The 27,700-nt window shown below is 43.2% G+C and overlaps 1 protein-coding gene across 2 annotated transcripts in view; it reads right to left on the bottom strand.

Moving 5' to 3' along the window:
- Positions 1-2,893: 2,893 nt before the first annotated feature.
- The window catches only part of pola1 (polymerase (DNA directed), alpha 1), a 58,370-nt gene continuing 33,563 nt past the window's right edge, over positions 2,894-27,700 (bottom strand). For both annotated transcript variants that reach the window (XM_054766445.1, XM_054766446.1), the window contains 4 exons: positions 25,847-25,978; positions 17,767-17,883; positions 11,657-11,753; positions 2,894-3,044 (listed from right to left, as the gene is read on the bottom strand). In XM_054766445.1, the coding sequence (XP_054622420.1) occupies positions 2,908-3,044; positions 11,657-11,753; positions 17,767-17,883; positions 25,847-25,978 (483 nt within the window). In that variant the 3' untranslated portion in view covers positions 2,894-2,907. The remainder of the gene's footprint in view (positions 3,045-11,656; positions 11,754-17,766; positions 17,884-25,846; positions 25,979-27,700) is intronic.

Genomic DNA, 27,700 nt, shown 5'->3' with positions numbered 1-27,700 from the left:
TTACTCAGAATATTATAACATTCGCATAAAAATAAAAACAATTTCTCTTAACATTTTGACTGGTAAAATTACTGCTGACTTTTTGATGATTGCAGCCACGGACCACAAATGACCCCCCGGCAGCACTTTGGACACCCCCGTCTAACCTCTTCCCAAGAAGTCCGGGCCTCCCTGCCTCCCATCACGGCTGGTCCAGGTGTCCCCTCCCACTGGATGCCGCGTTCACCTCACCCCTCCCGTCCCCTTGGACTTGATTTGGCCCCTGATTTGGATTTGTGCGGCCCTCATTTCTCCCAGTCGGAGAGGAGAATAGGCCCAATCACTCCACGGCCTCAGCCGGATCAGTCCTCGCTCACTCAGTCTCTCTGGGAGAGGAGCTCGAAAAGGCGCTTTGATGAACGGCCCCCCCCTCCGCTCCCTCTCCGGGCCCAGTGAAAGAGCTGAATAGCGGGGGCCGCGGCACTCCGCTCCCCTCTCGGGTCGCCCCTTAATTCCCCGTCTCCCTTGCTCTCATCCAATTAGCTCAGTGTATTAAGCGGTTTATCGTCTCATAACCGCCCTTTCAGCTCCAACAAGGGAGACACTTTGCAATAGGACCAGCTCTCCTTTTGACACCCTCTCGGCTGCTTGTAGTTCCAGCGCGCTATGAATAACAGCCGCAGAATGGGGGACTAATTCCCTCATCAAAGCCTACCTTGTCCGTCGCTGGTCAAAACGACAAGCAATAAAGCTTAACACCACAATACAAAGAGACTTGTTCGACCTTATTAGCTTAGCGGGCTCAAATTAATGCGAGGGACTCCGTTTGACTGGTTTACGGCGGACCAGGACAAAACAAGGCCCGGCTGCCATAGCAGGCCTCAGTGGTGGACATGATTAAATCCAAAAAGCACAAAAAAAAAAAAACCCAAAACAAAACGATGAAATAAAAATGTAAAGTTATGGGCCTTAAATGCACTTTCACCGGCACGCAGCCGCCGCCATTGTGAATCACGGTTTAAGTGCGACGTCCACTTCAGGTTGCCTTCACAGGTCACAATGTTTTCAAGTGATTTGCAAGGCGGGCCCGGTTTATGGAAATATAAACAGCAGGAACAAGTCGGGGGGAGGAAATGTCCAACATCATGAATTCTTGGCGAGAAATGCCTCTTGATTGGGGCCGATGACAAAACAGAACATTCAGTCCACAATGACATCATCACGCTAAGCACATCCTCCTGTCGGGAGTTTGTCACTGTTTGCTACATATCGGAATCCTGCACTTTATTATTGCACCAAAAATAGCACGTGTTAGCGTGAACTTGGGCACAAAAAAATCATTAAAAAAAATCGAACTTAAAAAAATAACACAATCAAAAGAGCAGTATATATATTTATATACAGGCATGTTAAATGTGCTTTTATATATATAAAATTTGTATAATTTAATATGTAGTAAAATTGAAGACATAATATAAAAAATATCAGCTATAAGTTGGGTATTTGGGACCCCTCCACAATGAGAAGGCGTGTCTTTTCCAAACAAATGTTGACACACATGTCTGAACTCCAATAAAGCACTGTGGCGGTAGCTTCACTACCTGGCTCTTAGGTACACCTGCACAATGGAGAGAGCAGAAGATGTTAAGTATGATGCATTTCCATTTGGAGCTTTCTGGCAATTAAGTGGCTTGCGAGCACAAAACCTAAGACCATAAAACATCAGCTACAACTTGGACAATCCCTTAGAGTGTCGAAAGAGCTGTATTAAACACTCTGCCTTCTTAATAACAATTCACGAAGACATATGAGGCAAGACGCCTAATATGCTGTGAGTAATTAACCGAAATATGGACACAAAATCTAAAAATAACATTGAAATAAACTACAGCTTGGACTACGAGCGTTAAAAATAAGAGCTGGGTCAAATATTCTGCTTTTACAATCTATTATTATCTGGATTGCAAACACAAAATGTAATAAAAATATAACAGCTTGGACTGACTATTAGGGACACCTGCACCATTGGGGGGGAAAAGAACTATTTTCCAGAATAAAGTATGATATACCATGTGACGTGATGGACCCCATCACAACGCAGTAACTCACCGTGTGCGTTATTGTGGCTGCACCATCAGGAGGCAAGATGAGCCACAATAAACTTTGTCAGATCAATACCGCTCTGACCGGGTCAATCAAAAGCGAGCAGTTACCTTCGTAAAGGCAGACTTTTTTTTAAAAAATCTTTTTAGTAGGTGCACCTAATGTTGACATTGAAGTGGAATGATCGAGGCAAATGACAACATGAATGCGTGTATTTCTCCTTTTATTGTTTCAGTATCAAAACAGGAACACAAGTGTCTCGTTACAAAAGAACCGGCGTAGACACCGAAAATGACAAGCCTTAAAACACAATGTGAAGAGAGAGTGAGCTGGGGGGGTTAAACAGAAGGCGGTGCAGGAGAAGATTTGCTGTTCGATGCCCAGACAAAAGAGTGAGGGGGGAGAGGCAGCGCGTGTGGCCTTCCTCACGCAAGTCAACTCCTGCATCCTTTATCAGCCCGCCTTGTGACACACACACACACACACACACACACAATGGAGGTAATCAGAACAAGTGTCCGATGGGTTGAGGGATCCAGTGGTCCGAGTGGCGTAGGTCACGATCATTAGCTATTTAGCGCCTTTTGGACTATACTCAGCTGCTCTGGAGATAAGTCATTTTTACACGCACGCACGTGCACACGTAAAGATGGGCATTTGTGTGTGATTACTCCCCTTTAGTGTGGATGGCGGGGGGTCAATTCACGTGTATGTGAGGCACATTGAAGGATGGAGTGTGGGATTGATTGGGCTTTAAAACCAGAACCATTACATGCACAGATAAGTAACAATCCCGCTAAAGTAAAACGGGTTTTGTTTTTTTTTTTACTTAAGGGAGGAGAAGGATTGGAAGAGTTTAGCCAGGTTAATTTCGGAGTAGCCGCTGGCACCGAGAGCTTTATCAGGCACTTCCTTCAGCTTCCTGTACACCTCCTTCTCTTTGTTCCACCAGCCAGCACGAGCTAAAAGTGGGGAAAAAAAGAGGAAAATGGTGTCAATGTCAGCAAAAAATCATGGTGTCATCAGTTGAATCTGCCATATTTACTCCTGGATATTTACCTGGAGATGCTACGCTAGCTGCCTGTCATGCTATCACTTTGAAGGCTGGGACGGGCATCACCAGAATTGGGCCGACTGGTCGATGACGGCGCAATAGAGGCAGGAACGTGAGATCGATGGAAAAGTCCCGACCAGAGCGTTGAGTCAATATTTCGTGCGTTATCCCTTCAGGTGGGCTCGCTGGCGAGGCGACTGACACCATCTGAGGAGTACGGGCTGGCCGCCGCCGCCGAATCTTCACGACGTTGCGTCGAGTGTGCATCAAGTGTCATAAAAACCAAGTAATAACACACTATCACGCCCAAGAGGAATAATGGCTGCCGCTGGAGGGAACACGCAATTGAGAACGCATTGTTTTGGCCAAAGCTCACCTTGGATACACGCGGAAAACCACATTCTTTCCTGATTGCAGGCAAATCATGTTTGATTCGCTATCATTATACGTACAATCCTGATATATCGGCACAATTGAGAGAAATCACATTGTTCACCATCTTAACAACCAATGATTTTTTTTTTTGGTCTCAGAAGCGGGATCTTTTTTAATTGACATTGTAAAAGTGTGGCTTCTACGAGGAAGTAATGTATTTCTTGGTAGATTTAATTGTCCATATGGCCAGTTGTCAGCCCGACAGCCCCATCTCCTGTCTCGTTCTTCCTTCCTGCTACATTAGCGGCTGCTGGATAAACAGAAGCCTGCCGAGTGGCCATGAGAACAAAGGCTAGATACACAGAAATCTGCACACACGCGCGCACACAATTGATGGCAGTTAAACACTTAAAATGCACACCAACTCCGTCATGGAGACTTGGTCGGGGGGGGGTTACGAGGAACCACTCGAGTGCGCACACAGGACAAAATGGTGTAGTTGACTGACGCCATCGGCAAGTATGAAGAGAACGTGGTCATGCTAGCAGAGGGAGGAGGAAGACACCAACGAGTCTATTTATCCGGATAACAGAAGTGGGGTGTGATGATGCATGATCAAGCCAAAGCAATCATGTTAGCATTTCTAAAAAAGGTAAGGTAGGTTAAAAAAAAAAAAAAAATCACAGCGCCGCCATCATTGCTCTTCCTCGCACTCGTGCCTCAATCACTGAGGGAGGATTTACGAGAGGAGTGAAAAAGAATCATTGTGCAGGTCAAAACCAAAAGGGGAGGGGGGAGAAAGGGAAAGATGACGTTCAAATCAAATAGTGGTGCTTATTCGAGGTAAGGCCTTCATTCGAGAGGAGGTACAAATGGGTTACAGCCGGCCTGCTATTTGCGGAGCTGATGTAGCTATTAGCCGCTCGCTTTCTCACACTCCGGCGGGAGCACGGAATAAATCGGGGTGTAGCTTAGCAAACCCAACTGTAACCCAACTGGCGACGAGGCTAACATTGCTACAGCGTGGCACTTCATGCTATTGGAGGGGTGGTATTGATTTGTGTAGCTGGAAGACGCACTAAATGAGGCACTGTGGCGATAAAAAGCAGAACACGGTCCGTTACTTGAGGATAGTAAATAACGGATGGACGGTGGACTAAATATGCTTCATCTGCTATTGATAGAAATCAGCATAAGAATGAGACGTTGGTTCATACCTGTGTCATTTTTTTCTGCCGATAACGATACTGGTGAGGCGTGGCTTTAGAAAGGCTCACCAAAGTGTGAAACAGCCACGGGTTCAAAACCACTCAAATTGTGCATCATGCCGCTTCTACGATATGAGAGAAAAGTGGAGGTCCGGCGCGGCCACTGCCTGGAATACTTTGTCACGTCCTGCGTTATTCCTCGCAGTCGGAGCTGGGCTTCGACGTGTTGCCAAAGGTCGTTAGCTGCCTCCTTAGAAGAGCGGCGTCTCCGGATTGGAAATATGCAATATAAACCGCTGCCATGGGAGAGTAGCGAGTCAAAAGAAGCGACGGGACACGTGTGGAATAACAGCCCAGTTTATACGGATGTTTGTGCCACATTGAAACGTGCCGCTTTCCAAATTGTATCGTTGCCAGCATTATTTCATTGGATACTTCTTTGTGACTCTTGCTTGTTGATAGGAGAATGTTATTGGAGTATTGGGCATTGACGTTTGAGACAAAATGTTTCAAATATGGCACTTTTTCTGCAACTTATTTTGCACAACAGTGTTTGAGAAATGCATCCAGTGTCAGCATCGGAAAAGCAGCACGTGTTATCCACATCCACATCCTGTAGGTATTCAAGCCCGACACCAGGGATGTCCAAACGTTTTCCAACGAGGGCCAAAGTGAAAAATGAAAGGATGCAAGCACCACTTTGATCATTTGTAAAACAACATGCTAAGAAGCTGGACATTTAAGAAAAAACTGCTTCTTATCTTGGTGATACACAGTTGGTGAAAAAGCCGAAAGTATGTCTTTGCTCTTCTTCTTTGCTGCCCCCCACCCCCAGCCAATACTGGCACTGTAGATCGAACATCGGTAAGAAGGCCAATATCGAGCATCTGCAGAAAATGAATTCTTATTTCCACGCCAGTGTTTTGCCCCACACGCAGCGCGCGTATCCGGGGTTATCGTGGCAGTACACCCGTGCACACTATGGCGGCGCTGGGCATGAGCACGTCAGGGCTCTGCACGCTCTAACTAGGTGTAAATACAATAACAAGCCTGTAATTAAGTGAGCATGATGAAGTTAATGGAGATCGGCCATCGCGTCGGCCGTGTCCATGAATATTCCATTAGGCTGGTGGCGGCGGGCAGCTGGAAAAGCAGTTAATTTAATCACCACTCGGTGCACGGGGGAAACTTCTTTGTGTGAGTGTAATTGCACAGAATGAATAATTGATTCGACAATCGCACCCGCGGACTTGGCCACGCCGCAGAAAGGAAGGGGAGGATGAGGAGGTAGAGAGAATGGAGAGAGAGAGAGAGGAGTGGGAGGACGGAAGGGGACCGAATGCCGAGCCTGACGGTAAAAGGGATCATTAGAAACGCGCGACTCGAGGACAATTTGTATTTTATCAATGCGGCGAAATTACATTATGGCTCGCACGCAATCACGCTGCCCACACTCCAAAAGACGTGGCGGGGAGGAGAAAAAGCAAGCAGAGACCAAAACTGACAAGAAACGATTGCACGTCATTGATATGAGACGCTCCGAGCCAAGGGACGGGAGGCACGTTGTGTGCGTTGTCTATTAGTCGCTCTCCTGCCGCGGATGAAATTACCTCCAGGTTTTTACTCAGCGGCGCCAATCAGGCACAAAAACGCCGCGCACATGCAGATAAGACGCGCTCGTTCCCGCAAGACCGCGGCGCTCTTTTGCGTGCACGTCGAGTCCACGTGCCAACGCATCTGAATGCTGCAATGAACTGTAAATGCACACCTATCACGTAAATGGCAGCACAATTGGAAGGGAAACACCTGCAAGCAGCCATTGCATGTCTTTACCGCCAATAAAATGAGATCCGGTTGGCATTTCTGAGCGCCAAGAAATTGCAGGGTTGCAGACCATGACTTTGTGTTGACACCATAAGACAAAAATCCTGATTGGAAACAAGACAGAAGCCTGCAGTCCCACCAAGACGATATCAAATGTATTGATAATGTGGGGGACAAAACAAACCAACATGCACATCTCTCACACAATCGGTGTATAGGATTCTACGTCTCCTCCCTGTAATCAGAGCAATGCGGCCCCTAGGTGTGTAATGCAGTAATATGTGGTATTACGGCACCAGGACGCAGGATAACACCTTAAACCTATACTTTCTAGCAGCATGGAAGTGTGTGTGCACGTGTGTGTGAGAGAGACACAGTTTTGGCTAAACGGACGCTGTCAACCTTTTGTTCGCGGCGCACAAACATGCATACCTGCTGGCACGGTAAACACGACCCAAGAGGATTGACAATAGTGTCTCGTCTCAGTGCAGAAATGTTGGGAAACTGAGCCGTTGCACTTACAAGAGGTCAAAATAGAGGAAAATATAGAGTTGCTGTATGGAGTGGATATTATTTCTATATGTCAATATTTAATAAATAATACAAATATATACAGTATGTCAAAATATATAAATATAATAAACCATACACATATATAATATCATATATGTATCATATATTTCTTATGTTCTTATTCTTTCATTTGTTTTCTTTCTTTTCTTGGGAGAATGAACAGAATAAGATTTTCATTGCATGGTATAACTGCTGTTTTACTATGCACATGATAATAAAACTCTCTTGAATCTTGAATCTTGATAATATATGATATATAGATCTAAAAGACAACCTCAAATTTGACTGGTGGAGAGCAAGAAAGCAGTGATTACGAAGCAGCGTCATTCCACAAAATACTGATTTCTGAACATTGGAGTGAATTACTTGTAGTATTGGGTTGCTTACAAATTCACATGAAAAAAGTTCAGAATCTTTTGTTGTGTTTGTCATTTTCTGTCAGTAGTTTGGTGAATAAAATGCTTCTCAAACGCACAGTAAACAGATCATTTTGAAGTGATTAATACAGAAAACTCTTAATACATGTATATAGTATAGTGTAGTAGTAGTAATACATGTATATAGTATAGTGTAGTATAGTAGTAGTAATACATGTATATAGTATAGTGTAGTATAGTAGTAGTAATACATGTATATAGTATAGTGTAGTATAGTAGTAGTAATACACGTATATAGTATAGTGTAGTATAGTAGTAGTAATACATGTATATAGTATAGCAGTAGTAATACATGTATATAGTATAGTGTAGTATAGTAGTAGTAATACATGTATATAGTATAGTAGTAGTAATACATGTATATAGTATAGTGTAGTATAGTAGTAGTAGTAATACACGTATATAGTATAGTGTAGTATAGTAGTAGTAATACACGTATATAGTATAGCAGTAGTAATACATGTATATAGTATAGTGTAGTATAGTAGTAGTAATACACATATATAGTATAGTGTAGTATAGTAGTAGTAATACATGTATATAGTATAGTGTAGTATAGTAGTAGTAATACATGTATATAGTATAGTAGTAGTAATACATGTATATAGTATAGTGTAGTATAGTAGTAGTAGTAATACACGTATATAGTATAGTGTAGTATAGTAGTAGTAATACACGTATATAGTATAGCAGTAGTAATACATGTATATAGTATAGTGTAGTATAGTAGTAGTAATACACATATATAGTATAGTGTAGTATAGTAGTAGTAATACATGTATATAGTATAGTGTAGTATAGTAGTAGTAATACACATATAGTATAGTGTAGTATAGTAGTAGTAATACATGTATATAGTATAGTAGTAGTAATACATGTATATAGTATAGTGTAGTATAGTAGTAGTAATACATGTATATAGTATAGTAGTAGTAGTAATACATGTATATAGTATAGTGTAGTATAGTGGACATTTTGGTGGAAGGACCAGAATTTTCCTAATGGTCCTGAAAATGTCACTCATTGTTTTGAAGGTAACCATTGACAGCTCGAGAGTAGACAGTGTCAAGAGCGCCTGGTCGCCCCTCGCTGACCTTCACTATATCTTACATGATGGCTGTGGTTGACTACGGCCTATTCTTAGTCAAAGTTATACGTCACTAGGCATCAGTAATGCTGTGGAGACGTGACGTTAGATTACATGACCTTTCACACTGCATGGAGACTGGCTACTGAGCCAGCAGAGCCGAGCCGACATACCGTGGCTGAGCTCTCATTCCGTGTGGAAGTGGTACGTTTTTGGCTTCTTTGTCCTTCTGACGCACTCTGAAATGCTTTCTTTAGTTTAGAATAAGTACTGTAAATTGCAGAGGCTAACTAGTTAGCTCGGTAGCTTGCTATGCTAGCGGCGGCCGTCTGTTATGCCCCTGCAGTGATCCCGTAGCCTGTGCGATGTGATGTAAACAAAGAATAATAGGAGTGTAAAAGGGTGTTATTTCATGTCTGCAGGGCTCTAATAAGGTTAAAACCCGTAGAAAGACATCAGGTTTTCTGTGCTCCAACTATGAAAATATTCTGTTTATGAATATTGAACAATACTTCTCGCAACCGTGATAAACGAGGGTATGGGTGTGTTATCCACTGAAAATGACTCAACACACAGCTGTCATTGTCCAAACAGCTGGCAATACGATGACGTAATCGCTGAATTCACATAACTGGCCATGATGCATCTGCAACAAGTCAAAAAAACATGAAAAGCAAAACAAATGTGTTCACTGCTACAAAAATGTCTTTGCTAGACTTGTCGCTGGTCACGTTTCTGAAGGAGAGCATCTAGAAGGGTCTGGCTAACTCGTGACGTAACACTGATCCCTCTTGCGGCGTCGTCTTATTCTCTGGCAGACCATGATGCGCTTACGACCGAGTGTAGCGCCAAATCTTTGTGGCGGGTCGAGTCAAGAAGTGATTGGCAATGATTTCTTGCATCTCGGCCCCCGAGAGAAACATAAGAAAACCGAAGTGGGGGGGCTGTAATCATGTTAGCACCCCTCCCTCCCTGCACTGGTCCAATCCCTTTATTTTAGCGCCTTCCATCGTCTGAGCGGTCATCTGCTGATTACATGTTATATTTACCTCTGCTGTCTCACTCGGCCTCTCCTGGCTGCCACACAAGCCCAGCATTCAGGCATACATACATAAAAATACATAAATACATATTTAATCAAATAAATAAATCACTCAGCCCGACGGCCCTTTCTAATCAAGTGACATCAATCAGGGAGAACTATGGGTAAAGAGGCCTCGCCACTGCCGCCTACTGAGCGCGCTCAGGGGGTTGGAGTAGCGTCTATTTGAGCCCAAGGGGAGAAATATACGCTCCATGTCCCATTACAAGAGAAGGGCTATCCTTTCGTCAGCGCGCGCATTACTTGCCCTATCATTTCTCCAAATCTAAAACCTGTTTTCAATCAACACAGCCAAACGAGTGCCTGTCTAAGAGAGAGAGCGAATGGAGGCAGAGCGCTAAAGGTGGACAGTGAGGGAAGGGCTGCTGGGGGGGCAGTGGAGGGCCTCTTTCCGCCGCTCTCCCGGTGATTGGAGCATTTTGCATTCTGTATGTGTGTGTGATTGAATCCGTCTCCTAAATTAGGGCTGTTGACTTGAGGAGCTGAATGTCCTTAACCCCCTCTCCCCCCTTCCACCCGTATGCAATGGCCGTACTTTGGTGTGTGTCCCTGTGTGTGTGTGCGCGTGTGTGTGTGTGTGCACAGGGCACCGCTGCCGAATATTGTAAGTGCAGCTCGGCTAACGGGCTTACTTTGAGACATTGATTGTTCGTGCCACGTCGGCAGAGTGTTTGTGAGGAAGCACAAACGCAGGCGTCAGGATTCAAACGCCAATTTCACTGCCTTGATTTCAATCCTAAGGGTCGCGAGACTCAATTATAGCACAAACGGGGACTAAAAAGGTATGAAATATATTGAAAAAGATGTTCATGGCAAAAGGCACACAACTTTCAAAACCAAGTGAGAAGTCGGCTACAGGCAATAAAGCAGGAAGTGATTTATTCATGAGATGCTGTGTATGATGTTGCTTTGCCACCTCTAAGACAAAGCTGAGTTCAGCTTAAATTGACCTTAGCATCAACTTTGTTATTTATTAGCTTTACCGGCGGTTTTCAAAGTTTGAGGAGCAACAAAAAAAATGTGAGAAAAATGTCTTTCTGCTCAGACAGCACTTGTGTTTAGAGGCATAAATAAATTGATGGTTCGTTCCTAAAGCAAGTGAATAAACAGTCAAAACATCACAAAATATGCTGCGGAAATTTTGGGGGAAGAACAGAAAACCTGACCCCGGCGGTGTCTGAACTTTTTCCACCGAAACAAAAAAGGGATGTGGGGAGGGCACTTTTTATTTTGTGTGATTTACATCTATTTATTCTTCTACTACTTCTTATTCTGCCACATTCAGGACACGTCGGCTATCTATGAGGACTTTTACAAATATTCACACATTTACTGTACTTTTTTTGTAATTTTCTGTAAAAAAAAAAAAAAACTGAGCCTGAATGGTCAATTTATCTGGTAGCCCCTACTAGAGGAAAAATCATTTGGCATTTTCTGTTACCTTTCTCTACCATTCCACTTATTCTACAGGTGACATGGCTCTGGAGGTGGTGACATAACAGACGACCGCCGCTCCCATAGCTAGCTACCAAGCTAACTAGTTAGCCTCTCCAGTTTACTTATTTTAAACTTTAAAAAAATGTACCACTTCCACACGGAACGGGAGGATAACTTTTTTTTTTTCCCCACTCCGTCTCAGCCACGGCACGTCGGCTCAGTAGTCAGTGTCCATGCAGTGTCATGTCATCTAACGTCACACTACTGATGCCTAGTGACCAGAATGCTACATATAACTTGTCTTTCAATCATTTTCGACTAATAATAGGCCATAGTGTATGGAACTATTTCCTCCACAACATAGTTGTTGTTTTTAAAAGTGGTCCTCTAAATATTCCATTTGGTTGTTTGTTTTAAAGACTTTCAAGTACAACCTGCACAGTATGTGTGTGTGTGTGTGTGTGTGCGTGCTCTTACTCTTCTCTTCCCCCTGCAGTACTTTGGCCACGGCGTGTTCCCAATCAAAGATGAACCTGTAGAAGCAGATCTGGTTGTACAGGGCCTTCTCAGAGTACTGCGAGCAAGAACACATGCAAAGCAAAAGCCATTAAAAGTTTTGTCAGGAGAAAGCCGCTTGCACATCTCCACTTCCTCTTGGTGATGCAGTCAACTTGCTTTTTCACCTTCGCTGCAATTAACTAGGGGGAGTGCGACGATCGACCGAGTGCACTGGAAGTGCAGGAGAAGAGGAACGATAAAGACGAGAAGAGTGAGCCAAGGGAAAGAAAAGAGAGGATCAGGCCTCAAATACCCTCCCTCGTAATAGTTTGTTGTGATAAGCTATTGTGAGAGAGGCACGCCGACAGCCGAGGCTGTCAATTTGATTAGCCATTATACTGCGTGTTTAATTGCAGTTATTGGCTCGTCATTTCCCCGCGTCGCCGGAGAGGGCACGCTAAGCCTCGACCCCACACCGCCGTCAGGTGTGCGCCGAGTACTTTATTATTACCGCCGGGAGGAAGAGTCCCCCGACAATTCCTGCGTGTCGCCGCTGGAGCGTACGCGTGCCCATTATACCTGCCAATCCACCACCGCTGTAATTGTAATTTCAGTTTTTACTGCGGCGGCGTAATCAAGTGGCAAGAGTGTCTAATGTAACTACGTGCAAAATATGATGAGCGAGTGTGTGTGTGTGTGTGTGTGTGTGTGTGTGTGTGTGTAAAGGCGGGGGGGTGTTTAATGGCCGTCAACGACTGCATGCATGGAACGCACAGCTGTTGACCGCTGATGTGCCGCCTAGCCAACAACCAAACCATGCACGACCCATAATGGAGCCTCGCTTTTGGTTGCCAAGGTTGTGCAAGCGCGGTCACATGCCATCTTGAATAATAAACACACACACACACACACACACACGCACGCACGCAGAGGGGGAAAACGCACAAAGACACCACTCCCAATCAATATAAGGCTGATTATGGGCGGGCTCATTGCGGCATTCAGACTGACTGACAGGTGTCAGAAAGGCGTGGCTAAAATATTACAGGGTTGTTATTGAATTTGGAGCACCTCAACCCCACCTTTCTTTGAGACACATACACGCACGCATGCATGCACGCACGCGCACACACACACACACCTACGCCTGCCTCGTCATTCAGCTGCGGCGCTTTGTTCCCGCATTGACACCATTTCAATTTGCTCCACAAATCTGCAGCATTTTCAGCCTGACTGCCTAAGGAGCAAACCAGCTGTGAAATTGCCTCTCTCCCGGGAGCGCGGGATCCCCCCCTTCTCCCCCACCATTCCCCTCGGCACATCGTACCCCTTTGCTTCCCTTCGTCCCCTACCGCCTCACCCCCGCTTTCACCGCAAATACATTCACAAGCAACAGTTAAGAAAAAAAAAACAAAAAAAACAAAACAAGAAATGTGTGTCATAAGGACAAATCTAAAAACAGACAAATGGACCCGTAAATCACTCGTCACATCTCTGGAGTGGCCAAAAAATGAGCACTCAAGGCTTGCTTGTAGTCTTAAAACACCTGTCGCCACCCTTCAGAACGAACTTGGGCGCTGTACGCTGTCACTCTACCGAGGGGGTGTCCAATCCTTTTCCAGAGGGCCACATATCGAAAAATGAAAGGATGCAACTTTGCTACTTTGATATTTTGTAAAGCAACACATGTAGATATGCTAAGAAGTTAGATATATTTACATGAATTTAAGAAGAAAACTAAATAAACTCCATCTCAACTTTATTCCCATAATACCTGGAACTTTTTCCTCACCCTTTATTTAGTTTATTATATTAATGGGAAACATTTTTTTGTTTGTTTAATATTTCAACTATGCTACTAAAATGACTTTTTACTCATCGTGAGTTTATTCTGGTAAAATTCCTTGTTAGATACAACTTTTTTGTCTTAATATTTTGACTTTATTCTCAGAAAATTACAGCAGTTTTTTCCATTTCTACATATTTTTTATTTTCCATTTCAACTTTGCTCTTGGAAATGTTCTTCTTATAATTATGACTTTATTGCCATAATATTTTGACTTTATTCCCGTAACATAACTTTTTCCAGATCATGTCGCCCACAATATTGCAACTTTAAAAAAAGTATTTTTCCCTCATCAAAATACAACATTTTTCTCTTAATATTTAGACTCTCGTAAGATTTTTCCTCAATTCTGCTGCTATTTTCTTAAACTTTCTATTTCAACTTATGAGTATTCCAAAATGATAACTTTTTTCACATCATAATTTTCCAAAAAGTACAACTTTCATTGTTTTGTCTGTCATAACATAAAAGGGAGTTATTTTTCCTCCTAATATTACAATAATATTCTTGTAAAACGGGGGTGTTAAACTCGTGCCATGGAGGGCCGAGACACTGCAGGTTTTCCTTCCAGCCGGTCACTAAAGCAGGTGATTTTAATGATCAACACCTCCTTCGATTTGAGGGAGGGAGCTCCATTGATGTGTAAAACAATTTATTGTTAGATTACCACTTTTCCCCTCTTAATATTTTTACTTTATTCTTGTAAAATGACTGCTGATTTTTACATTTTTTGCTGTATTTTAAATTTTTTTCCCCCTCCCCCGTTATATTAATAGAATATGCCGCAGACCAATTAAAAAACAGCCACGGGCCGCAGTTTGGACACCCCAGAGAAAAAACCCCAACGGGTTTACCGGCCATCAATCCACAATGGCGGCTGCCGTAAGGACCGACATGCAGCGGCGAGAAGCAAACATCTTCCCCGCTCGGCTGTGACTCCAAACGCTTCAGCTTTTGAAGACCCGATGAGCAAGTGGCGCTGATCAGCTTCACAAGACACCGTAATGAGTCAATATATGTAAATCTTTACTCGGCAAACATGACGGGAAACAAAGGCATTTAACTGGCGCTCTCGCCTGCAAGCCTCCAAGCATTCAGCGCCGGTAATTTCTCCCCATTGAAAGGCATAATTGCCTGCTATTTGAAGATATTCATGCCCAATTTTTGAAATTAATTTCAATTGGGGGGAAATGTAGAAATGTCAGCTCCAGTGAAAGGGATTTGATTTCAATTATCTTCGCTCAAAGGACTGTGATTTCCAAATACACTTAAGCAAAATTATGACAAGAATTTTTGTTCGGCGAAATTCAGTGTTTAAAGAGCGATTAGGCGATAATGGGGCGGCTTTGAGGCGGCGGTGAATGCAGCCGTCTCCCTCTGAAAGGCACTCAATTATCTCTGATTGCTCCCGCTATAATGTATCAAATAGAGATACCTGCTATTGCCGTAATTTGTGTGAAAATTAACACGGTGCAATTTCCACTAGAGGGGAAAAAAAAAAGGGAGCTCTAATGGGCGCCTGAGCGTACATCAATAAAGCGAGGGGGAGAAAAAGGGAGACGGGAGGGTGAGGAGGAGAGAATAAGTGGAAGAGCTAAGGAGGGGAGGGGAGGGGAAGAAAGTGAAAAGAAAAGAGCAGGGGCAAGAAAGCGGTGAATAAAAGGGGAAAGAAAAGGAAAGTCAGGGGAGAGATTTGAAACAGAGTGCGGCGGAGAAGAAAAAAAAAAGAAGAGGCTATTTGAGTTAAGCGCTCTGGATGCGGGTGGGGTGGGCGGACGGGAGTGTTTGGTGAAAGGCACAGCGAGAGAGAGAGAGGAAGAGAAAGAAATTTAATTTACTGAAAATATTACAAATTGCACCTGTGCATAACTCCCCCAAATTACCAACCAATCAAGGCAGAGTGCCTATTACTCTCCCATTACATGGAGATCAGCTCACGCTCTCAGTCTGCGGCCAGCCAGGGAGGGCGGGAGAAGTAAAGGGCAGAGATGGAAGCAAGAACGGACAGATGGATGGATGAAGGAGAGGAAAAGGCGAGGCATGCGGAGGCAGCCCCCGCTGCGATGGTAAATGTAGCATGATGCAAAGAAGAAAAAGGGAACAAACAAGACGTGTAGTTCACATTCCGGCACGGCAGCAGCAACACCTGATTGTATTTTCAGGCAGGAATCATATTAACTCTATTATCCACACTGATATTGGAGATTAGACTAACGTGTGAAAAAAATAACACTGCCGTCAGCCGCCATCTCAAGCATGGCCGAGATTGGCCTCTTGAGCTCTTTTGCATAGTAATCCTATTGAATCTCCCTGCACTGGCTTGCTTCTCAGCAGTCACACATGTAACATTCAGCAGCATTTATTCCTCTATTACTACCACTTCTTACGCCAACTCCTCCCACATTTCTCAACCGATTCAAACGTCAAAATGTTCAGCTCATTCAGGACACGTGGGCCATCCATCGAGACTTTAAAAAAAAAAAAAAAAATTCACACAATTGCAGTAATTTCATATTTTCTGTGACGCTGTCCCATTAAAAAGGAATGGGTCATTTATTTGGCGCCCCCTGCGAGTGGAAAGACATTTCCCATCTAACTTTAAAATTCAGCTTCTTCTACAGGGTGAGATGGCTCAGGAGGTTGTTTCCCCAACCCGGCGGCTGCTAGTTCGATCATCGATCCTGCTGTAGTCACTTCATTTATGCTTTTCAACATTCCGTGGGCATTTGTACTTTCCAACATTCCTAATTCCGATGTTCTTTAGTCGGCTTATTCAGGACAAGCTGGTTATCCAACAGGCCGTTTCTAAACATTTCCACATTTTTCATAATTCAACATTTTCTTTGACATTTTTCCCCATTCAAAATGGACAATTTCAATGTCGTCTCCGGGAGTGGAGTGGAGCGTGGGGGGTTCAGAGTTGAGTTTCAGCTTGGCAACGGTAGCCCGTCTTGGGCCTGTTGTGAGTTCAAACCTGCAATAAAGGCCTGTTGCTCCGGCAATCAAGGCTGGTGCTTGTGTGTCTCGCCGAGCATTACAGTAACATTACTGACACCTACTGACCAGTGTACAATACTACATATCCTCACATCTTTGAATGAGTCTTCTGAATGCCTTGCATTTGTATTTTTAGATCATTTTGCAATTTTTATGCTTGAAAATGCTTAATTTTGGAAAAGAATATGTAAAATGTTCTGACATGTGCATATTATGGACTCATAGGTGGCATTCAACCAGGAAACAGCATGATTTATTAATATATTTATGAAAACTGATGCGACGCCGCAAAATTCAAAGAGCAAAGTGGCGAGGGAATACTGTAGTCCTTCATGGCCGGGACACACATCGGGGACATGGGCTGAAGGCGGTCTCTAACTTTGGGGCTTTGGCAATGAATCACTTCCACCTTTATTCTGGGGGGTTTCTGGTGTCTATTTGCACAGATTAGATGAATGGATACAAAATGATTAGTCCAATGGTGGTGCTTTTAACAGTCACGTTGTGAATCATGTGATCACTGTCAATAGTGCACGCAGACTACTGCAGCTGCCGTCTTCATTACCTTCGCTTTTCTGAATAATGCGTCATGACAAAGTGTGCAGCCAAACAGCGCGCTGTGAGCAGGTGAAACGCAGAGAAGCTTGCAGTGGATAAACGGTGGATGAGCGAGCGTGGTGGAGTTAAACGTTTTTATTCAGCCTGCAGTTTAAAGTGCCACAGCCCTCAGGCACGGCAACGGCCACCTAAGTGGCTACAGTGACAGCAGAAATTGGGCTTCTGGGTTACAATCTGTCGCCACAGAGCCAGAGACAGCAAAGCACTGAGCGCAGTGGATTACAAAAAAATAATAAGAGGCGGGGGGAGAAAAGAAAAGAAAAAACCTGACAGGAGAGTTAGGGCAACGGTTGAGCCAGCAATGGGGAGAGAGGACAGTCTCACTCAACTTAAAAGGGAGAGTGTTAAAAACAGTGGTCAAGCTAACAAAGTGTACCATCTAGCTCTTAGTGTCCTGCAAGTGTGTGCTTGAGTGCTGTCACACACACCCGCAGTGCAGACTACCAGCAATATCACTAAGACAGGATTTTTTTTGTACGGCATCTTATATGCAACAGTCAATCCAAAATGTGCAATGAGACTTTCCAGCTCCACAGCACCACCGTCTGGACAAAACCTCCAGATTCAGCGATCGGTGTGGTCGAATCACGTCAAATTCAAAGCAAAACGTGCCGCGTGTGTTGGTTACCTCGGGCCTGAGAGTAGCTCTGCCGCAGCCTGGGCAGATGGGTCCATGGCGGGAGAAGGCGATGGGCAAGCGTCTGGTCCTGTTCTGGCAAGCCTGGTCCTCACACACCAACCAACCCTGCAAGAAACACAGATCTTAACCATCAGCACTTGTGGATTTTATGTGAATAGTAGCAATCAAATGGGAATATTCCATGAATGACACACATGCAACAAATCCAGTTCAATGCATACATAAAGGTAGACTATGACAGAGACTATGCAACAACTAGGAGGTTCAGTCCCTTGCTCAAGGGCACCACTGAGCTGCAAAATAGTAAAGACAGAATCAACTGCACGGTTTATTTGTTTCAGACATGCTTAAGAAGTTACATTAACTAACATCACAAGCCTGAAAAGGAGAACGATTTTAAATGACTCATGATTCATTCACACATCATCTTCTACAGGTTTCACTTGCTTAAATTTTTATCACTCACAAACTGTGCTCACTTCCTGTCAGGAAAAGAAAGTAAGGTGTTGGAATATCAAAAAGCAAATAGGAGTTTATGTAATGACGAAAAAGAAGAAATGAAAATGGAAAATTAGGGATAAAATAAGTTAAATAATTTAGTCATAAACTCTTAATAGAAATAACTTTAAAACATTAAGGGTAAATATATACTTTCTTCTTATTGGTGATAATCAACAAATGAAATGTTTAACACAGTAATCCTTCGCTGCTTTGCAAACTCCACATCTAATCACACATGGGGTTTCAAAAACATTTTAATTAGGTCTTTGCCGTTTTGTGGTCAAATACAATCTATTATTAGTACAAAAATAGGTATGTCTAAGTAAACTGTGCATAATTTTTGCTCAAATTGTTACGATATGTAGTATTCTACACTGGTCACTAGATGTCAGTAATGTTACATTGAAGAGACAATAGCCACCACAGGAAGCAAAAAAACAAACTCTCCCTATGCTAACAATATGTCTTATAGAGTAATAGGAGTGTAAAAGTAACTATAGGGGTGTTATTTCATGTCTAGAGGGCTCTAATTATGTTAAAACCTTATTTAGATGTCGTAAACAGGTTTTCTATTCTCCAACTATGAAAGGAACAAAATCTATGTTAAGCCTAGGTCACAACTACCTGTAGACGTACGAGTTCTTGGCCATGGGATTTTTGGTGTTCCCTAAACTGCTGCATTTTTTTTTGTTGTTGTTGTTCGTAGAGAACGTAGTTGCGACCATGAAGGTGACCAACCAGCTTTGTTGATTGTTTACTTCCACCTGCATTACGACTGCGAATATCCTGGTAGTCTAGGCGACATCGCCTTCGATATATTTGTCCAGTTCCTGAAAGTCTTCTACAAGACGTACTTTGGCTTCCTCTGATTCTCCAGTGAACTTAATGCATATATCTTGCAGTTGGTGTGACTTTTCCTCTGCTTCCTTAAGTCGTGTGCTTTTATGTCAGCGTTGCGTTTTCTATGAACCAATGGATGTGTGGCAAACGGGTTCTTAAGGTGACGCCAAACAGAAAAACAAGCCGCATTACTTCTGTCAACTTGTTGTACGTTCAAATGTATCAGTCCGAGTGCACTTGTCACACAGACACAGCCACGGACAGCCACAATCAAGACCCCCCGGGGTGAGTTAGTGACCCCGGGCAGGTGTTGGCGCCTGACGCTCTCAATCGGTCTGTCGTCTTACAAACAGCCCACCCACCCCCTCAGCTTCTTATGCCCTGTCATTACTAAGTAGCAAGGGGGAGGGGGGTTTTAATGCCCAACTAATGACAGAGCATAAGAACTACCGTCATCAATGCCCGGGCTTCCTTCCTTCCATTGACTCCAAATACACCCCCCTCAGCACCTGCAAAGCTGCGACACCCCCTTGGTTGGTGATTCCAGTGGACTGTACTCCTTGAAATGACTGATGCAATTATGCAAATGGACAAGTTGTCGAAGCATACAATCCACAGAGCAGGCAGATAGACAGAAGTCTGGAAACAAAAAAAATCATGGGGAGCAAGGCGGTGTGGGGGTGCTTTCTAATTGATGCATTTTGCCAGAGTTGAGGTGTACAGTCTGCATAAAAGGCCCATAATTGCATAATTATAGCAGTGGATAGCTGACATACACAATGCAGACGTCCAAATGAGTTCCACATCATTTAACCAGGCCAGGCTCTGACAGGGTCCACTCGCAAATCTACCTCTTCTCAAAAGCCTTTTTTTTTTTTTTTTTTTACTTCTGTACTTCATTACAGGTAGGGGTTAAAGTACACATTTCTAAAGCATTCTGTGGTCTGCCTTTTTCCACTTTGGACCACCCTTAGTACAGTAGTCACTTGTTAAATTCCACCGATTACATGCAATCATTTTTATGCAAGGAAAAACCCCAGCAAAAGGACAATAAAAGACGAGGCGACTACAGCGTACGCCACCAACAATCTCAGGACATCCATGAGTGCTAGGCAGTGGCACAATTTGGAGCTGGATCAAAAATTTCTGAAAAAACATGCCCCAAAAGTCAAACAAAACTTGGGAGTTCCAATTGCTGCCTAGTTTTCTTCCATTACAGTGGAACCTTGGTTAGCATACGCCCCGGTTTACGTGTTATTTGGTTGAAAACTAACAGCAAAGTGCTAACGCAAAGCATGTTTTCATAGTTTTACATGCATAAAACAATTTTAATAGCATGTAAATGAACGAAAGATAAATGAATATGTAAGGTTATTCCAACGCACTAGTGTTTCTCACTTTTTTTTCCTTTTTTTTTTATCAAAATGCTGACAACTTTCTTTAGTTCCATTTTCAGTTATTTTACAGCCGCGGTCAAAAGACAAGCAGAGACTTGAGGTGAGAAACACTACTGAATTCAAGAAGGTGGTGTCCGTGTGAGCTCGCTGCCACATCGTGTCTTTGTCAACAATGACTGCTTCAATGAAAGTTAAAGTAACCTTAAATGTTCTCACTTGTCATTTATATGCACTTATATGCATTTGGAATGGTTTTCTGCATGTAAATCTAATTGCAAAAACTATAAAAACGTTGTGTTCACATTCTTGGGTTTCTGGCATATATTAATTGAATTTACATTATTTCTTAGCGGAAAAAAGTACATGTGAGTCTGACCTTCTGGTACGGATTCGATGACCAAGATTTCAAGATTTAAAAAAAATAATAATTCATTAAATGATTGCTGCTTCGTGGTTGTGTGGCCAATCAAAAATGATTGAAAGACAAGCTAATGTAGTATTCTGGTCACTAGGCATCAGTAATGTTATGAGACATGACATTACCTTTCACACTGCATGGAGACTGGCTACTGAGCCAGCAGAGCTGAGCTGACATGCCATGGCTGAGATGGAGTGGAAAAAAAGGTTCTCTCATTCAGTGTGGAAGTGGTGCATTTTTGGCTTCTTTGTAATTCTTCCCCACTCAGTTTGAAACACTAAGTTTAGCATAAGTACATTGGAGTGTAAAAGTGACTATTGGGGTGTTATTCCATGTGTTCAGGGCTCTAATGTTAAAACCCGTATTTAGGAAGTCAAACAGGTTTTCTATGCTCCTGGAACAGAAATATTGTTAATATTGAATCCTACTTCACGGAGATTCACCTCTCGCAGTCGAGTTTGGAAGCAATTAATCGCGATAGACTGACAACTACTGCAATTAATCCAAATTAATCCACAGCAACCCTGTGATTAACATGATTAAAACTTTAATCAACGACATCAAACTTTTGACGACTCGCAGAAAGGGAGGAGAAGGGAAGGAGAGAAGTGGGTCCACACCAACAACTTCGACATCTTCAATCATTTGTCATTAGGATTGCAACTTGTTTCAATTTGAGTAATCGGTTAGGCCCTAGAATGACCAAATCAATATGAACCAAACACAGTTACGTGTTACGTGTCCAAAGTGAAAGCTGATGTGTGTGAATATGTTGTTTTGCCTAAAACACACACATAATAGGTCTGTTTTCATGGATGACTGATGACATTTTAGAATATTTGCATTTGAGAGGCTGAAATCAGAGGATATTTACATCTTTAAAATAAAAAAAAAAACATTTAATCAAGTACCAAAATAGCTGTCGATTAGTCATCAATTGTTGCAGCTCTATTTGTGATCTACTTTGGGTGCAACATTAGCATCCTAGATTTCTTAGTCAGCCAAAATTTTTCATCGAAAAACCAAATTATGTGAGAAGTGGGGCGTTTGAAAAGCGAGGTTTGACTGGAATTGGTTAAACTCCATTGTTAATGCTAACACCGTGGAGCCGGCGTGACTCCTACATAAGTGCATTCCACCTGCGCACGCACACACAACACACACACACACACACACACACACACACTTAACTGTAAACATTCACATCTCAAAAGTGAAAGAAAAAAAATGAATTGATCGACTTCGCAAAGACTCATGCAACCCAACACACACTTAATCTCTCTCTCTCACTCACACACACACACACACACACACACACACACACACACACACACACTGAATAGAGCTCAAATGGTTCCACTTTGTACCTCCTCCGCTTAATCAAAGCTTCTCAATTCAACACTTTGACCTTTTGTTCAAAACAGGATTATCACCTTCTCCGGTCTTCATTCACCCTTTCTCTCCCTCTCTCCCTTCCCTCTTCTTGTCTTGCCCCCTCAGCCGGTTTCCAGGGGCGACCCGCACGTTGAGGGTAATTGCAATAATTTGTTAAATGCCATGGCAACCGAGCTTAGATGGGAGGGGGTAAGGAAGAAGAAGAAGTAGAACAGAGGAGAAGAATCTCTCATTTTGGCAAAGACAGCAGGACCAGTGGAAGAAAACAGTGTTTGCCTATTCTCAGGGTGGCGGTTTATTAATAATGACGGGGAAGGGGGGGTGGGGTATATTTACCAATGATTAATGTCCCTGGGGTTTAGGACACACATATAAGTCTAGTTGTGCCACAGAGGTGCTTTGCTTTCTCTCTGTGGCCAGACAAACAGCTCTATTTGAACTTTCCCTCGGCCTGAAAGGAATCCCTAATTACACAATATTACCCCTCTTCATCGCCCCGCCGTGTGTGCTCTGTCCACTGCGTTTCAGTCTTGAGCGATGTGTGTGTGTGTGTGTGTAGGTGTGAGGTGTAAGTATTCAGTGGTAGCAGCTGTTTCACACATCTTGACAAAGGAGTTGAGGGACTCGTTCCCCACACATTCACTCCAATAATTGATTTCTCTTCAGCACTGTGGGAGAGTAACACACACACACACACACACACACACACACACTTTTTACAGACAGTGCATTCCACTCTCTCTTGGGTCCAACATCTAAGAAGTTGCCAGAGATTCCAAACAGAGAGAAAGAGGTTGGGATGTGCTACAAAGACAACACAGGGAACCAATTCCATTCATCGTCAGGCAACTTGTCTCTGACACTTTTACATCATCAACTGACTTTCTCCGTCCGAGTCCAAGTCCAAGTCTGACGTCAACCTGCAGCTTCCAGCATGGATACCAGCCTAGCAAGTCGAAGGAAGGAAAAATGCGGCTTTTGTTTTGAAGGCACTGTGGTACATACAAATCGGCCATGACGGTGACAAAGTGACGGTCATAAGCCACACAAGAGCTCACAACTTGAAATGAAAGGAATCATTTTACTCTTGCTCCTTGGTTCCATGAATCAACAGCACAGTGGAACCTCGATTAGTGTCATTCATCTGTTCCAGAAGGTCAGACTAATCGAAACGTCCCCTAACCAAATGTATTTTTTTACATGCAGAAAACAATTCTAAAGGGATATGGATGCCGAATGACAGGTATAAATCAACATTTAGCAGGGATGCATGATAGATTTTTTTCCTCAAGCCGATACCCAATAATTTTTTATACCGCTTTTAAAATTTTGATTTAAAAGTAAAACTGCACTTTTTGGGGGGAATTTTGCCCATCATCCTCAATCATTGTGCGAGACATGAACACACATCTCTCTTTTCTGTGCGTTGTAAATATTGAAAAACTGCCAGCACGAGGCAGCCAACAATGCAGGTAATGGGATTCACCTGTATGGCCTATGAAGCCCTTTATTAAAACACCTTTTATCATTTTATATGCAGTACAAGCTGTGAGCATGTAGTACCAGACACATTCATGATAACATGTAACACTAACAGTATTTGTCATTTTAAGCATTACCGGAGCTTCCTTACTGGGCGCAATAATTTTCACAGAGCCCAAAGCAACCAACGCTACTTTCGTCAACAACAGCAGCATAGAGAGTGTTTGCTGCCACCAATCATGGCAGATGTGAGGGCCGCCACCGCCTACTTTTTAGTGAATAATGTTCCTGAGTGCAAGGCAGATCCAGCTACAGTGAAACTCATAGGGTTATCATGTAGCATTCATTGACAAAATGAAGCCATAATCAAACAGTCACAATGTCCGCTCACTGGGATGCCGACTGATGGGACGGCTCCATCTTTCAACGCAAGACTTGCGCTCCCCGTTGAGCTAGTTAATTCAGCATAGTCTTCAGGTAAAACAATGCTGAGTATCTAACGAGCATGTAGCTCATTGGGTCTAAGTTGAGAGCCATTATCCACTGCTTCAGTCTGTCGGGTATCTTCAATGACGGGAAAGGGCTGGTGGTCCAGCGGCATCATTTCCATGATGAAATCACACATCACTTAAGCCCTCATGTAGACTCTGGCAAACTTGTTCGCACTTTTCAAACGGCGCAGCGATAGGAACAAGCCCTGGGCGTCGTGGCGATGCTGGAGTTTCAGGTGGTTGATAAGGTGTAATTTAAGGTGTTGCTCCCCCCAATCCAAAACACTCCTGCCATTGTTCAGGACAGCTCTAAATATGCCTCACATGCTTAACAGTGCTCACCACTAATGAATGAGAATGTAAGATGATCCATCAACAGGAAAGTAGCAGATACACTTATTTAAATCACTATTACCCCCCCCCGATACACCTTGACACCTAAATGCAATGAGCTGTTACTGGTGACTGGCCAGTAAAATATTTGGTCACTGCTGCGTGTCCATGAATCTATCCTAACAGATATAGTGCTAAAATTGCACGCTGACAAGGAATGCGACAAACTTGTTATTCAAAAGTATTGGCATTTGAGTATTTTCATGGATCATGCTCTGACAAATCTGCCTGGTGCTCTTTTATTTTTGCAAGCATAATGTGCTCTTTGGTGGAAAATGTCAGCGCAGTGCCCCGCTGGGGTTTCACTTCATCTTTAGTCCAATATAGTCTTTGATTGCTTTGCATTATAGCACTGGCTGCCTCAATTGTCACGTACCATGTAGTAGTAGTAGTAGTAGTAGTAGTAGTAGTAGTAGTAGTAGTAGTAAACTTCCAGGACCACCAGCGAATGGCAAAAATCCGCAAGTAATTGAGACACCCATAAATATGTCTATTTTTGACCTGCTAATGAGTGATAATGTAAGATGATCCATAAACAGTTGGAATCAGAGCCACTGTAGAAATCCTATACAAGTTTCATTTTTGCATCTCACGGCAACTATGGTGCGTTCAAGTGCGAAATCTCTGGCAATAACAAAAAAAGTGAAGCATAAAGACAATATAAAAATTGTGGGGTTTTTTTTAAAGTGATAAATGTACGCTGCACATATGACTTTTATCATCATGTGTTGATAAATGATTACCAACTTACGGTGAATAAGGTGTTTTCTGTAAGAAAAATAGCTTATTTTCGCATGAAAAAAAACAAAGTCATTTCAGTAGAAATAGTGTGTGAATGCTGAAATGCTGAGGCTGAACTGAAATGTAGAATGAATGTTGAAATATCGTAGAAATGTGGTGAAATAGGTTCACCGCCCGAGGATTGAACCAGCAACAATCAGGTTGGGAGACAACCACTCTACGACCTTGAATGATTTCAGCAAGGTCGAGGATCGAACCAGCAACCATGGGGTTGAGAAACAACCACAAGGAGGAAGAAAAATATGAAAAACTCTAGAATATAATGTGTCAGCATTCAAACAATTACCGGTAGTTTTATTATTATTTTTTAAACCAAACTTAAACAGTTCAGCATTAACGAGAATACTCACAGAATAGTATCTCCTGATGTGGCGTCTGATGTCAAGAAGCAGTTTGTTGCTGATGTTGAAAGCGAAGTCGATGGGGCGGCCACCACACGGCACGTGACAGCATCGCAACAAGCTGGGCTCCAACTTTGACCCCTGAAAGACCACATGCATCACTTCAATTTGAGCACAAAACATTCATTAAAATAATTCAACTTTCCCTTTTCTGAAAGGATTGTCACCCAAGAAAGCTGCATTCAGGCGCAGGTAAATAATGGGGAATGCACTGGTGTTCCAGTCTATTGATTCTCAACTGGTGGGTCGCAGGTCTTTGCCCGGGCAACAAAAATAAATAATGTAATGACCCGATGTCAGTAAATGCATCCCCTGCTCTTGTCTGTGCTATTCGCTTGAGAAGACGCCAGGAGGTGCGTGTGATGTTTATGGGCCACTTTGTCAAGCTTGAGCGAGTGGGGACGTGTAATCCATCCAACACACAGCTGCAGATATCTGCTGGAGAAGAGCACGCCAAAAAGCTCTTGTTGTCCCTTTAAATTTAAGACATGAGAAGTTTTTGTCATTGAGGGGTGATGGTGGGGTCCCGCAGCCAAACCAGTTGACAACCACTGCTCTAATCTTACAAAAGAGACAACAGCCAACAGATTTGTCTATTTGATCAAATCATGATGCATCAGTGTAACCCTAGACTGTATTTACTCAGACAATTCCTTGTTAAGAATGATGACCTGATCAGATGAGGGTGTCAAATAGAACATTTGAGCAGAGTTGACTCTCAGAGCCGGCTCGATAGCCCTATGTGCTCATCACCACCAGGAAAAACATTTACTCAGTTAAAGTTAAAGAAATAGTACACCTGTAGGACGCATTTCCATTTAAAAGTAGACTCCTTATGGATGTGAAGGAGGTGGGGGCTTCTGCATTGATGTGCCCGTTTTCTTCACTCTCGAGCAGCCAAAACATGATTAATTTAGCATACAGTGAATGCTAATTAGTTTTAATTGTACAGATTGCACTCTCAAAGTACAAGTCAACGGCTAATAAAACACAGGGCGTCTTTTAAACACTCCATTTAACTGACGCACTGACAGGAACGGAAAAAGCTTTCAAAAAACACAGGTATTCAGGTGACATGTGCCCATGAGTCCTTTTGGGGAAAAAAAAAAAAAACAAGAGTTTCTATGCCTGCAAGTCAATCTCCCAACTCCCCTAAATGGCATTTAATGAATTAAGCCGCTCCATCTTTGTGCTCCATTCCTTCGTTTCTCTACATGACCTCCTCCCCTGCTACTTTAACTCGCTCGCTTCATTCCGATAAAAGACATCCACCCCCCAAACAAAATTAATGCACCTCCTTACTTGACTTGACAGTTCTTTAATGACCGAGCAATTAAACCAAACTATGAAACACTCGCCTCGGTGTCAGGGCTGCAGAGGAGTTGCAATTAATCTGCCGTTCCGGGGGCTTACAAAGTGACCCGGAGATCATATCTTGGCATTCGACCCCCTCCTCCGGTATTTAAAAGTGCACGTCAGCGCGTCGCCCGATTTTAAACGGTCGACAATGTCAGCTGACTGTTATTCATCCGCGGCATGGTAACGTGCGAGGCCGCCCCACTAAAAGTGAACACCAGGGGAAGTCCCGGCAGCCCCGTCCAGCTATCGCTCTGGCTCGCCCGCCATCGCCTTCATCAAACAACTCTCCTCCCCGGTCTGTCCTCCATCAGCTGTCACCGCCTCCTCCGAGCATCTCCGGCTTTGTGTCAAGGCCCATCTGTCCTCCCCTCTCACTGAGCAGAGCATGCTCACCACGCTAATTAACTTAGTCTTATCAGTGACGGCATGTGTATGCATCGAACA

Source organism: Dunckerocampus dactyliophorus, chromosome 21 (genome assembly GCF_027744805.1).
Source record: "Dunckerocampus dactyliophorus isolate RoL2022-P2 chromosome 21, RoL_Ddac_1.1, whole genome shotgun sequence".
Lineage (NCBI taxonomy): Eukaryota > Metazoa > Chordata > Actinopteri > Syngnathiformes > Syngnathidae > Dunckerocampus > Dunckerocampus dactyliophorus.
The sequence above is the reverse complement of the archived record's forward strand: the minus strand, read 5'-3'. Positions and strand labels throughout refer to the sequence as shown.